Here is a 14,589-nt window from a genome sequence, read left to right as displayed (position 1 = left end):
CTGTGTCTCTCAAAAATGAATAAATGTTAAATGTTTTTAAATAAAAAATAATTTAAAAAAACAAAAGCAAACAAAAAAACGCAAAGGCTTAAACATGGATCCCCAGAGTTACAGTTCTGATCCTGTCAGAACTATATGGGACCAAGAACACAAATTTCTCAGCTATAAATTTGTCACCTTTTAAAAGGGCATAATAATAAAAATAGTCCTACCTACTTCCAAAGTTGAGGATAAAATAAAATAGATTATAAAGGAATGAACAGTTCTGAGCATGGATGAAAATATCAAGTATCCTGGATGAGCAGCACCCCCAAGGGTTGAGGAATAACTCAGAATGTGATAGTTTGAAAGGAAGAGAGAAAATATGAACCATTCAAAGCTTTTCCAACAAACTTTAAAAGACGTTTTAGGTAGGAGCACCTGGGTGGTTCAGTCAGTTGAGTGTCTGACTTCAGCTCAGCACATGATCTCATGGTTCGCGGGTTCGAGCTCCGCATCAGGCTGTCTGTGCTGACAGCTCAGAGTCTGGAGCCTGCTTCGGATTCTGTCTCCCTGTCCCTCTGCCCCTTCCTGCTCACAATCTGTCTCTCTCTCAAAAAAAATAGAACATTTAAAAAAATAATAAAAATAAAAATAAATTAAAAAAAAAAGAGGCTTTCGGCAGGCACAATAAAAACAGAGATGAATAAAGGACAACCCCTCCTTTCTTCTTCCACAGAGCATACACTTGGGAGAGAGCAAACATATTTACAGTGTGTTCTGTGCTACATTAGAAATTTAGACAAAGTGTCCACAAAGTGTCCTCGGAGTAATAAAGAAAGCTCTGTATTACTATTATTTTATTTCTTAAACTGTGTCCTGGGCACATGGTATGCAATGTATCATTCTTTATAGTTTGTTATATATCTTAAATAGTTCATATTTTTTAATGTTTATTTTTGAGAGAGAGAGAGAAACAGAGCTCAAGTCGGGGAGGGGCGAGGAGAGGGAGGGGAGACAGTCTCCAGGCTTCCAGCTGTCAGCACAGAGCCAGACACGGGGCTTGAACCCATGAACCACAAGACCCTGACCTGAGCTGAAGTTGGATACTCAACTGAGTATCCTAGGCACCACCAAATATTTCTTTTTTTTTTTTCTTTTTTTGTTTATCAGCAGTAACAGAAGGGGGCGGGGGGAGGGAAGGAGAAAAAAAGAAAAGAAGGAAGGAAGGGAGGGAGAGAAAAGTTCTGTTGGAAGCCCAGTTTGGAGTCTCTCTCCCTAGAAGTCTAACAGCCAGAGCTGCTGGGTTTCCTGGAGTATCGTTTCCCACAAAGGGAAATGTACCACAGCATGCCCATGAAGTCATTGAGCAACATATCTCAAAGTTACTCAGCAGGAAACGGGGGGCCCCTTGGTGCTCAAATCCAAGTCCTGCGGAGCCCTAAGAAACCATTCCACTCAACAAGACCACATCCCTTCCTTGCCAGAGAACAGGGGTTCTTAACATGAGGGCCCCACATTCCTAAGTAGCCCATGGATAGAATTCAGAGGGGCCTGTGAATTTGGATGGGAAAGAAATTACATCTTTATTTCCAGTATCCTTTTAATGAAAGTTAACATTTCTTTCAATTATCTATTATGGGCAACCAACCATGGTTTTACTAACAGGACCTATGATTTTGTCACCAAAAGAAATGACAAGACACTTTCACATTACATTACACTGCTATAGACATCTCAAAATATTATTTACACTCATCATTACTTCAAAATTACGGTAGTTCTTAGATCTGCTGCTAGATTACGTCTGACTGCAATCTTCTGTCTACAGGCCTTCATGCGAGGTAACTGGCCAAGTATGAAGCAACTCTGCCCAGTTATTGTTCAGCCAGCTGCCAAACAGTGAGACTCCATGTGTTCCCACTGGTGACCCAGGCATCTACAATGTCCCCTTTCCTCCAGCCTTCCCCAGGTCAAGACCACCACTTCCTCCTGGTTCCCTTCTGCCTCTAACCAACTCTTCCTTCCAGGAAGCCCTCACCAGTCACCTCAGCCTAGCCCAACACACACACAGATCTCTTAATCCTTAGCCTACACTGTCTACACTGCCTGGATTTATGTTTCACTAAGCTTGTGCTTTATGCTACATTTAATATTCTCTAAATATATATTCCCACCCCTAACCCCAGACTTAGACTTCTTTGGTAGCCCTGTCTCTTCCATAGTGCCAAGCAACCAGTAAGCATTCATTATGGGCTTGTGGATTGAGTTAAGTCAGGGTCCTTGACTTGACTGTCTTCATCTAGTTCTACCAGTAACCCACTGTGGAACTTCTATTTGATGCTTCTCTGGATGCTGGTTTCCTTGTTTGTAAAAATAAGTGGGCTGATCTAACTGATGTTTCCACCTCTTAACTTCTGAATTAGGCAACCACTTTTTATCTCCCAAGATCTGAGAAAAAATTATGGGGGAAACTGAAATGCCTCCCCCAGCTCTCCCAGGCACTGTTAGTCACTTGCTCCTCTGGGCTTCCCACAGTCTTTTGTGTGTGTATACAACACCTCTATCACAGAGTTTTTCACAAGTTGTAAGAGAGTGTATAACCTAAGGGCTGAGGTAAAGGCCGGGAGAAGAGTCAGGCTGTCTGGATTCAAATTCCGGCTCTACTCCCTACTTGCTATATAACTGTGGGCAAGTTACTTAACCTCTTTCTATGATTCCATTTCCTCAAATATAAAACAGGGCTAATACTTAGCACACCAGATGATTCTAAGAAATAAATGAAATAAAGTGTTTAGAATAATGCCTGCCACACATTAAGCACTAACAAACGCTAGTTGCTATTATTGCTGCTGTTATTAATGTCTTACTAGGCACTGAGTTGCTACTTCAGCTGGACCTCTGTCCTCCTATTCTCCAAACAGCACTCTGCTCATGCTTTCTCTCACGGCACCCAGCACGCGATAATATATTTATTTATGTATTTATTTCCTATTTCCCTACTAGACTGTAAACTCCTTAAGGGCAGGGAACATGTCTGTTTTGTTCATCCTTAAATTCCCACCACCAAACATAGTATGTGGCCCAGAAAAGACACTCAAACATTTGTTGAATAAATAGCGCACGACCTGGCACTGTTTGAGGTTTGCTGAATAAATTAACCTAGCTAAGGGGTGACAGTCAAAGCTGAGGTGTGGATGCAGATGATGTCCTATCTGCCCCAGGATCGATGTGACCCTCTCTTAGCCCCAATATTAGCCTCAGCCAAGCCCCACCCACCTGCTCTTGGCCCCAGTCCAGTTCCGGGAGCTACCCTCAGCTAAAATTAGCCACCAAGATGGCCAGGCCATTTATAGCCTCAGAGGCAGCAGCAACTAGCTGGGTGGGCAGGCAGGGTTCTGGCTTCCCACTACCATCAGGGGTTGATTGAGAAGTCAGCCTGCAGTCCGCAAACTGCCTAGATGCCTATCCTCCAAGGCCCTGTTTTGGCTATAATGAGTCACACCACAGTTACTGATCAGAGGCCCTCAGTATCTCCAACACTGGCAATCACAACCTGACTCACCTGGGATCCCCCACAAACATTCTACAGAAAACATTTTGAGTTTCTGGAAGCAATGAGCCCAGAGTGTATGGCAAGTTCCAAGCATCAGTTCCAGGCGAGCTTCAGAAAAGCAGTCCCCAGGGTAGCACTCCGAGTCACAGATCCTTACTGAGAAAATGACTTAGCACACCTGGGGGTGCAGGCATCATAGAGCCAAAAGGTGACAGGGATGGCCTCCCTACTGTGCAATGAGAGAGCCTCATAGCAGAGCATCTGCCTTCACTGCAGGAACAGGGCTTTCAGATAAACATACACACCCAACAAGAGAAAATCCAATTCTCTGGTCCCTGCAGAATATCCGGATCTCAGCTACAGTCACCAGGGCCTGCCTAAATAATTCACCAGGAAGAAAGTGACCTTCTCTTGGCCCTGCCTAGCACTCCTTTAACAAGGCAGTGCCAGAGAAGATGGAAGAAATCTAAGACCTGCCTGTAAGACTGCACAAGACCAGTTTCTTCACCTATAAAAAAGGGGATAATACCACCTGCCATGCATTCTAGTGGCGATTATGAGACCTTTACAGGGAAAATAGTGTAATTGTAAGACATAAACTGTAGAGAACAAGGGACACAAGGCTGGCTCAGTCAGTAGACATGTGTCCCTTGATCTTGGAGTCTTAGGTTCAAATCCCACACTGGGTGTATAGATTACTTAAAAAATTTTAAAACCTTAAATATGTATGTATGTATGTATGTATGTATATATATATATATATACATATATATATATACACACACATATATATATAAATTTTGGGGTGCCTAGGTGGCTCAGTAAATTAAGCATCTGACTCTTGATTTTGACTCAGGTCATGATCTCAAGGTTTGTAAGATGGAGCCCTGCATCAGGCTCTGCATTGACATTGCAGAGCCTGCCTGTGATTCTCTCTCTCCCTTTCTCTCTAACCCTCCCCTATTCATTCATTCTCTCTCTCCCTCTCTCTCCCTCTCTCTCTCTCTCTCCCTCCATCAAAATAAACATTCTAAAAAATAAATAAGAATAAACTAAAATAAAAAATAAATTGACTGGGTATGCTGAACCTGATTAGAGAAATGGCAAGTTGACAGACAAGTAAAACTGTGTGCTAAGAATACACGGGACTGGAAAAGCTAAGAGAGTGTCTGGCTGCATAGAAAGCTTCTCCTCAAATCATCTAGTAGAGTCCAGTCCATAAGCCACCTCTTTGCAAAAAATGGGTCCCAGACAGGCCAGGCCCAAGGGGGCAATCTCCTAGAACAATAGTGCTGGGGTCCCCAGACTCCCACAAACTATAACCATGTCCAGCACCTAGGGTATCTCCCTGAGACTTCCCTCCTTGGGATTCAGTATTACTGTGACAACAGAAATGAATTTCTTTTTTTTAAATGTTTATTTATAGGGGCGCCTGGGTGGCTCAGTCAGTTGAACAGCCGACTTCAGCTCAGGTCAGGATCTCACAGTCTGTAGGTTCAAGCCCTGCATCAGGCTCTGTGTTGACAGCTCAGAGCCTGGAGACTGCTTCCAATTCTATGTCTCTCTCTCTCTCTCTGCGCCTCCCCTGCTTGCTCTCTCTCTCTCTCGCTCTCAAAAAAATAAGAAATATTAAATAAATATATGTTTATTTATATTTTTAAGTTTATTTATTTATTTTGAGACAGAGAGATAGCAAGTGAGGGAAGGGCAAAGAGGAGAGAGAGAGAAAATCCCAGACAGGCTCCATACCATCAGCACAAAGCCCAGTGTGGGGCTCTATCCCAAGAACAATAAGACCATGACCTGAGCTGAAGTCAGATGCTTAAGTGACTGAGCCACCCAGGCACCCCTAATGTTTATTTATTTTTGAGAGAGAGAGGGGCAGAAAGAGAGGGAGAAATAGAATCCTAAGCATGTTCTGTGCCATCAGTGCAGAGTCCAATACAGGGCTCGAACCCATGAACCACAGGATCATGACCCAAGCCAAAATCCAGAGTCAGACACCCAGCCGACTGAGCCGCCCAGGCACACCAACAGAATCTAATTTGTGAACTGAGAGGAATCAAAGACCAAACAAGAGACCTATGTGATATAATCAGCATAGCTAGTCCTCTAAGATATGTTGTAAAGAGGGCTGTCCCCCTAAGCTCAAGTCATGGGGTGGTTCTGAGGGATGCTAGAATGCCTCTTACCTTAGGTATGCACACACACACATACATACACACACACACACACAACTTGATAGTAAGCTAATGCCTAAAATTCAAAACTGTATCCCTTTAGTCTGTGTCTAGGATATAAAACACCTCCCTCCTCAAAATACTCATTTTATGCCAGGCACTCACATTTTAGGGTGAGAAAAGACACTTTATCGGTTATAAACAGGAATGTCACTGAAACAGCAGAGATGCTCCAGTCTGATCTACATCTGCCTACTAGTCTTTCCCTTCACAACCCAAAGAAAACCAAGCTTTGAGCTACCTTTCAGGGGCCAAGGAGATGCCATGTGGAAAAAGAGGATTAATATGCAAGAAGGACCTATCTTCAAAATAACAGCCTAAGTGCTATGCTTGTACATAGGGCAATCCCCACCTCAACTGGAACCCAGCCCTTCAGATATTTGGAATCACACTCACCTGTAATCAAAGAAGTTAAAAAGGGGAATTTTCCGAGAAAGAGTCTACCACCAAAGCCAGCATCTGTATCCATCCATGAAACTTCCCAGCCACCATGACCTATGTTTCCTTTTCCTCCTTGTATCAATGGGTATCCACTGAGTAGTCTCCCCATTTAAGCTTGCCTACCCTCATCAAGAACTCAGCTATAAACGTTCCCCACACTGCAGCCCACTGCTTTGGATAGATCACAATCACAGAGTGAGAGGAATAGGAAAAGAAAACTGAATTCCTTCTAAGCCTCGTGTAAAACAACTGAATTTTACAAAAGTATTCTTTCCTTCTGCAACAGATCACCAGAGCTCCTGATATCTGACAAGTGTCCGTGATTTGCATAAGGAAAAACAGATCAAACATGTCATAGAATTCCTACTCTGATCAGTCAGAAGAAACAGAGTAAATCAACAAGTGGTCCCAGAAATTAAACCACACCTTTGATTTAAAAAAAAAAAAGGGGGGCATTTAACTCCCTAGTGGTAAGTAGGATTCTAAGGAACTACGCTGATATTTCAAATGGGATAGCTAAAAGACAGCAGATTACCTAAGGGAAGGGAGGGACTAAGCTTCCCAGCTTATTGAAACAGAAAGACACACCTCAACACCAAGCTATAGGGCAATAGAGCTGGCCCAGCCCTGACTTTCCCTGCCCAACCCAAGTAGCCTCAACCTTCCCTGTGCTGCCAAGTGCTGAAACTGGCCAAGAGCAACAGATGTATCATCTGCCCAAGCCATTCTTCCTGAAGAGTAGTCCTGAGAAGGGGACCTGATCTGAAAGGCCAAGGTGCCCCAAAGGCCAACCTCTTCTGGTTGCGGACTAAAGACATCCTGGGGAGGGAAGAGGAAAGTGGTTCATCAGAGACAGAAACATTAGCCATGGCTCCTAAACAGAAAGAACTCCTTGGGCTGCTGAGAACAGGCAGGGCCATGTGTGGGTCCTCCATCAACAGCCTATGTAGAAACCTAAGGTTCAACTTGCCCACTCAGGCATCTCGGTTCTGAGTCAACGCCCCCAAGCCCAGTCCAGCCGTGGCAAGGCCTTACCTGCTGCAGTGGACTCCTCAGAACTAGCCCCTGAGCCGGTTCCTGTACTCTTCTCGCTGTGGCTATGGCTGAGGCTCTGGCCGTGATGCAGGAGGAGCCCCCAGAGGAGCCACAGGGCAACACGGGCGCACACATCCATGACTCTAGGTCTCAGTCAACATGCGCCTGATATGGACACCTCGGGATCCCAGAGGCAAAGCCAGGAGCCCAGAAGTGTAGCCGACAGTCCTGGAACCCCAGGCAAGATGCCCTCGAGGCGCCGCAGCTGTCCAGCCACCCGCCGGCTTGCCTCCTCCGACAGCCAAAGGTCAAGTGCTCCAAGTTTGGGCGCGGGAGGAGGGCGGGTGCCTCCGGTCCAACAGTTGGTCCGCGGGAGCTGCGGCGGCCTGAGCGCCGGGTCTGCTCCGGCCGCTTCCGGAGAGTTTGGACAGGGTGGCTGCGGGGCCGCTGTCAGCACCGCAGCGGACTACACCTCTGCGGGAGGGGGGCGGACGGGCGGGATCTCCCGCGGGCACCGGAGTGGGGGAGGGAGGGAAGGAAGGGGAAGAGGGGGGCACCTGGCCTCGCCCCGCCGAGTAGCCGCGAGCAGCACAGGCTGGGAGAGGGCGTGCAACTCGCAGGTCCCCGCGGGCGCTGGCGGCTCCGGGATCCCAGGCCTCCTAGGCCGAGGTCAGCGCCCCCGCTCAGTCCCGTGCCCAGGCGGCCGGCGGTGCCCAGGTTCAGCAGGCGAACGCGCACTGGCCAGGCCCGGGACAGCGGCTCCCCGGCTGGCTGGCGGGCGGCGCGGGGCGGGCCTGGGGCGGGCGGGGGCGTGCTCTCCTGCAGGCCCGCCCCGCGCCGCCCGGCCCCCAGCGAAGCTCGGCCCGCCCCAGCGCCCGGCTTATCCCGGAATAACCTGTTGGAGGCTGCTGGCGGGTACCCCCAGCCCTCGGCGGGCGCCCCCGGCCCCCGGCCCACACTAGTCTTTCAGGACACGCCTTCCGCACCAAGCGTAGGGTCCCGACCTCCCCTTCCCTCACGGGAGTCTCTCCCGCTCTAACCGCCCGCGGTTGGGCTGGCGGGCCACCGACACGCAGTTGCTCAGGTAACCCAGGCCTGCGGCGACGGCGGCAGTAACTGCCCTGCCGGGATCTCCGGATCTCCGGATCTCCTGCTGCTCCAGTCGCCTCAGCTCTAGAGCAGGGTTGGACAGAGGCCCCCAGCACAACGATTGCAGTCCCGGGATTCGTAAAGCGACAACGGCCTGGCCCGGTTGGGCCAGGGGCACGCTCCCAGCCCCCCACCCCGGTCCGGCTTTCAGGCTCCGCCCGCCCGCCGCACCGCGCAGCCAATCAGCTTCCTCCTCTCTGCCGTTTAGGAACCTGCGCGCTTAGTCACCCGAGCGCAGCGGCCCCTGGCGGACAAATCTGGGTGCTGCTCCTGGGAGGCCCTGCCCCTTTGCAGAGGGTTGGGGAGTGAAGCAAGGACCCGCCCCGGGGCAGCCCATCAGGGACTGCGAGTGCTTTCAGAGGAAATGATGCCCAGAAAACAAAATGAAACGTACGAAACGCTATATGTAAAATTGCCCTACACATCCCTTACGTCTCGACTAAAGGACCTATCTGCCTTCCTGACCCTTCTCCCCGCCTCATCCAAACGAAGTCGGATGACCTCCCTTAACTGTCATAGCCCATTTTACTACCTGCCCTTCAAATCCCCTCCCCTTTGAGGTTTTTGTGGGTAGGGCCTGTGGCTGGTTCCTCTCTGCCTCTCACTCTTCCAGCTCCCTGTGTCGCTTGGAGGAGGTGTTAGCGACTTAGAATGAGTGCCCCAATCAAGAGAGAGCCGCGCCTGGGCCTCCTTCAACGGAGCCTGCATTTCCTGTTCTCTCTCGAGTATGCTGTCAGCAGATCTTTACTAAAACCTGCTCTGTGCCCTACCCTGTCCTTGGCACCGGAGGCAGGGGAAGGGATCAGCCCCAGGCCCTCCTCTGACTGACCGTGCTAAGCCAGCTAGCTACCTGTTCTGAGCGAGCAGTCTGAAGACCGGGAACGGGGATTTGCCCAACAACTGCCTGGCTTAAGGGTTAGGCTGTTAATATAAAAATACATGTCTAACGTCATCTACTACCACTCTCCCCCACTCTTCTTAAGCTTCAGTCGCACCGGCCTTCTTTAAAGTTCCTCAAACACACTGAACCTTCACCACCAGGCCTTTGTATCTGCTGTGGCTTCTCTCCCCTCCTACCGCTAGTTCCTGATATAGTTGTCCTCTCCTTCTTTCCACACACAGTGCAAGGTCTTCTCCTCAGAAGCTCCACTTCTGACCAGCACCTCTGGTCCAGAGTTGGTTCATACTAATGTCTGCCTTCCTCCACCCCATAAGATTGAGTTTTCAGAGGTCAGTGGAACTCTGCTTTATTCATTTCTGAGAAAGGAGGATCCAGTCAGCAGCTCTGCACATAGTAAGTGCTCAGTAAAAGCTGCTGGACATGAGTTAACTCATTTGACCACCAAAATATTTCTTGAATAACAACTCTGTGCTAGGAAATTGGCCAGAACAGAAGATGAGTCCCTGACCTAGGTTCTGTTAGACATATGCTCTGAGTCAGGGGTCTTAAGCTCCAATGGCAGATAGATAGTATAACTGAGAGAAGTAGGTAGGATAATAGGGAGGTGGGAGAGCAGGCAGGAAGGTGACGGGCTTTGAATTGCTGGAGTATTAAAAGAAGATTGAAAGCTGGACTTTTATATGACATACCTTTTTTCAGTACTAGCAATTTTTAAGTAAAAACCCTGTATAGGCCACACAAAACACATTTGTAGCATAAATTAATCACTCAGATTGCTAGTTTGTAATTTTTGCCTAAGCCAACCTGCCTGTTCACTCATTTGTCTAAGAGAACACACCAGAGAAAAAGAAAGTAAAGCATGCTTAACTTCCTTTAAATTAGACTACATTATTTCTCTTAAGTACCACATGATTTCTTTGGGAGTATGGGTGCATAACCCATTTGATACAAAAAGCTTGGGTCTTGAAGACAGGAAGTGAGGGTCTGTTACCAATTCACATCAAGAACTTGAACCTCTCAGAGCATGCTGCATTTCCTATAAGGTTAAAATGGTGTCTCGTAACTGAAAGTAGAATTAGCATTTAATCCAGCAATTCAACTTCTGAATATATACTCAAAAAAGTTGAAAGCAGTTCAAAGAGATATTTGAAACTTTAAAAAAAAATGTTTATTCATTTTGAGAGAGAGAGAGAAAGAGAGCGTGCATGAGCACACAATGTGGAGGGGCCGAGAGGGAGGGAGAGAGGGAGAATCCTGAGCAGACTCAATACTGTCAGCACAGAGCCCTAATGCGGGCTCAGTCTCACAACCAGGAGATCATGATTCAAGCCGAAATCAAAAGTCAGATGCTTAACTGATTGAGTTACACAGACGTCCCTCAAAGAGATATTTGTATAACCATGTTCATAGCCACACTATTCACAATTGCCAAAATGTAGAAGCAGTCTGAGTGTCCGTGGACAGACAAATGAATAAGCAAAATGTGGTAAATAGATAAAGTGGAATATCATTCAGCCTCAAAAAGGAAGGAAATTCTACATGCTACAACATGGATGAACCTTGAGGACATTATGCTAAGTAAAGTAAGCTGGTCACAAAAAAAAAAATACTGTATGATTCTATTTCTATAAGGTTCCTAGAGTGAAACTCAGAGGGTCAGAAAATAGGATAGTGGTTGCCAGGAGAGTATAGGGAATTGTTTAATAAATATAGTTTCAGGTTTTGAAGATGAAAAAGTGTTCTGGAGACGGGGTGCCAAACAATGTGCATGCACCTTACATGACTGAACTGTACAGTTAGAAATGGTGAAAAAGCTGGAGCACCTGGTGGCTCAGTTGGTTGAGGGTCCAACTCTTGGTTTTGGTTCTGGTCATGATCTCATGGTCTGTGGATTCAAGCCCCACATCAGGCTTCATGCTGACAGTGCAGAGCCTGCTTGGGATTTTCTCTCTCTCTCTCTCTCTCTGTCCCTGCTCTTTATCTCTCTCTCAAAATAAGTAAATAAACTTTAAAAAAAAATGTTAGAGAAGGTAAACTTTATGTTATGTGTAATTTACCACAATTAAAAATAAGAATAAATGGTATGTGGGAACCAAAGCCATGGCCTGGATAACAGGAGAAACATTTTGGTTTTCTCTCTGCCAGCAAGATCATGATGTAACATCAGAAAAGCCAGTTTCCTCTGGATCTCAGTCTCCTCTCTGCAACTATAGAATGGATAAGTACCAGATTATTAATCCAGTTTGGCTTTAATATTCTACAAAACAGGGAAATCCTGAGACCTCATGGATCTTCCTGGATCTGAAGCTGTGACTCTCACCTCAATAGCCTCCTTGTTGGGTCCTCATGTGAGTGCAGTCTCTGCAAGAACCCCTCATCACATTACGATGGAAGGAGGAACCAAAGAGGTTTTTTTTGTCCACCTCTCTGTCTTTTTCTTTTTCTTTTTTTAAAATGTTTCTTTATTTATTTGGAGAGAGGGCACATGTGCAGGGAGGAGAGAGGGAAGGAGACAGAGAATGCCAAGCAGGCTCTACACCATCAGCATAGAGCAGGATGCACGGCCTAAGCCCACAAACCACAAGATCATGACCTGAGCCGAAATCAAGAATCAGAAGCTTAACCAAGACACCCAGGTGCCCCTCTCTGTCTTTTTAAAACCTATACACTAAGCCTTTTCCATACACCCCTGTTTGCTCTTTTTGCTATCTCCTGTTTTGCTCATCTTGCCATGTCACGAAATGGGACATCAGACTCGTCTTTGGTGGTAGCAATAAAGGGGAGTAATGAAAGAGAGACTCCTACTTTGAACCCTAAGGCAGGCTGAGAGAGGGAACATCAGGGGACCAAGAGGAGCCCCACCAAGCCTGAGTCCCCTGAGCCACATCAGAGACAAAGGACAACTCAGAATTAGGGTTAATCCCAATTGCTCTTGGGGCCTTGCTCCTGATTTTGTGCAGATGTTGGTTAAATCAAATTGGATTAACAATTGTCATGCCTCTTTCACTATATGCAAGAGGTTCACATATATTATCTCATCCCTCCTTCAAAAGAGCTCTGCTCTTTAACCTCTTTTAATGCTCTTTTAACCATTAAGAAAATGAGGTTGAGGCCACCATATCAAGCTCTCTCCTTTGGGATTTTCTCTCTAGTCTTCAAGTCTCAGCTCCAGTGAAAGAAAAGCATCTATGCCTTGACCAATGATGACAGCATAGTGTGAACCAAAAGTTATGATTAGTCCAAAAAAGAAAAAAAAATACCCCTTCCCTCCTTTGGCACCTTCTCTGACTTGACCTGTGTCTCAGTCTTCTGCTATACCTTAGAGTACATATATAACTGGATTATGATTCTCTCATAAGTATCTGTCTTCCCCATTAGCTTCTGAGTTCATCAAGGACTGAATTTCATCCATATTCTCCCAGGCTAACTTTACCCAGTACATAGCCAGTACTCAATAAAAGTGTATAATAAAAGGGTGTTCTCTATGAACCGGCTGTCTTATCTCTGGCTGTCATTCCTCTACACCACAGAGTTTCTGGTTACCAATAGCTTTCATTTGGAAAGTGACAGTGTCTCCAGTAGAAGTATAATAGAGTCCTAAATCTGCCACAAAAGTTTAAATCCCTGAGTTTGGGCTGTGTTATTAGTGGCGCTCCCTGGTGTCCAAAAATGGCAAGTACAGCTATCACTGAGAAGCTGCACACAGGGTCTTAGCTGGGTAAGGAAGGAAGAGAGATCTTGGCTTCTAACAATTGTTCCCATGCTAGTTTCATAAAGACAATCACCTCCTCTTCCAAAATCAAGTCTAGAATCTTACTACCAATGTTCATTTAGTGATTTAACATATACTGAGCACCTGTTCATAACAACCCAGTTCCTATCCTCAAAGACTTTGGGTTTTAGGGGAATTTGTATTTGGATAGTAATTAGCACTTATTGATAATGTCTTGAGAGGAACTAGCACAGGGGCAGGTGAGGGAGCACAGAGTAGGAACAAGTAACTGCCTAAAGCAATCAGCGAGGCTGTGCAGAGGTGCACAGATAGAGTGAGGGGGAGGGGTTCCGCAATTAGATGGCCTAGATTCACATGCAGGCACTGCGGTATGACTCTGACAACTGAATTGCTCCTGGAACACACCAGAGCTGAAGGAAGGATTCCTGGAGGGGATTATGCCAAATGACCTGTACCACCCGGTTTGGAGAATCTCAAAGACGAAAAGGTGTTCCAGAGGCAAACGAGGCAACTATTATCATGCCTGCCAGGGAGGAGGAACCCTCCTCTAAATAGAGCAAGACCCCTGGAGCATCGGTGTCTGCCTGTTAGAATCAGTGACACAAATGAGTGGCTGGCAGTTTTCTGCCTTCTGGTTTATAAACCGTATTTATCTGATGGATTCCTGCAGGACCCATACTAAGCCTGGACTGAAAGCATCCACTTGGACCATCTGTTATCTCTCGACACTGAAAACCAAACCTCTTCCTCTCATCCCAGCCGGTTCTTACTCTGTCTGACCTTCAAATGCCTGAGCTGGCCTCTTACAGCAGTGCCATGGCACCGAGAGACTTGCCACATCTCACACTCTAAAGGGTTCGAACTATTAATTCTTGTCATTTTTTTAAAGAACCATTTCAAAGTGAAATTGTTATATTGTCTGTCTACGTGTGTCAGAGTTGGGTTTTTGTGGAGGTTCAGAGCAGACAACATCTGAAGTTGCTCTGAGACCCTCGTTCGAAGTACATTCTTGGTTCCTGTACTTCCATAACTGGCGTGATGCTGTTAATTGTATGTACCGCACATCCCCAAGTATTAATAAAGGACTCAAATCTAGTTAGTCCCGCATCTAGTTAGTTCCTCGGCGGGATTCAGGAACAATGGACCAGAGGACGCAACTCAAGAACTTTGTTTCATTTGTCACTTCCCCTGTTTGCTCTTTTTGCTATCTCCTGTTTTGCTCATCTTCCCATGTCACGAAATGGGACATCAGACTCGTCTTTGGTGGTATCAATAAAGGGGATTAATGAAAGAGAGACTCCTACTTTGAACCCTAAGGCAGGCTGAGAGAAGGAATACCAGGGGACCAATAGGAGCCCCACCAAGCCTGAGTCCCCTGAGCCACATCAGAGACAAAGGACAACTCAGAATTAGGGTTAATCTGAAGATGCTGCAACTGGGGCTCAGCAGAAGACCCGTGTGGGCCACACATGAGCTACAGGAGCTGTAATTCACACAGACAAAGCTGGGAAGACCTGTTCAGAAGACACCAGGGCAGAAGTGAGATCATTTCAGG

The 14,589-nt window shown here is 46.6% G+C and overlaps 1 protein-coding gene across 2 annotated transcripts in view; it reads right to left on the bottom strand.

Annotated features, from left to right (window-relative positions):
• Positions 1-8,026, bottom strand: part of STIM1 (stromal interaction molecule 1) — a 187,518-nt gene extending 179,492 nt beyond the window's left edge. The window contains exon 1 of one of the 2 annotated variants that reach the window (XM_039252033.1): positions 7,252-8,026. In XM_039252033.1, coding sequence (XP_039107964.1) covers positions 7,252-7,390 — 139 coding nt within the window. In that variant the 5' untranslated portion in view covers positions 7,391-8,026. The remainder of the gene's footprint in view (positions 1-7,251) is intronic. The other variant, XM_039252034.1, reaches the window with a different exon arrangement.
• Between the last annotated feature and the right edge of the window lie 6,563 nt (positions 8,027-14,589).

This window comes from Hyaena hyaena, unplaced genomic scaffold, assembly GCF_003009895.1.
Source record: "Hyaena hyaena isolate Hyena2069 unplaced genomic scaffold, ASM300989v1 scaffold_406, whole genome shotgun sequence".
Taxonomy (NCBI): Eukaryota; Metazoa; Chordata; class Mammalia; order Carnivora; family Hyaenidae; genus Hyaena; species Hyaena hyaena.
The sequence above is the reverse complement of the archived record's forward strand: the minus strand, read 5'-3'. Positions and strand labels throughout refer to the sequence as shown.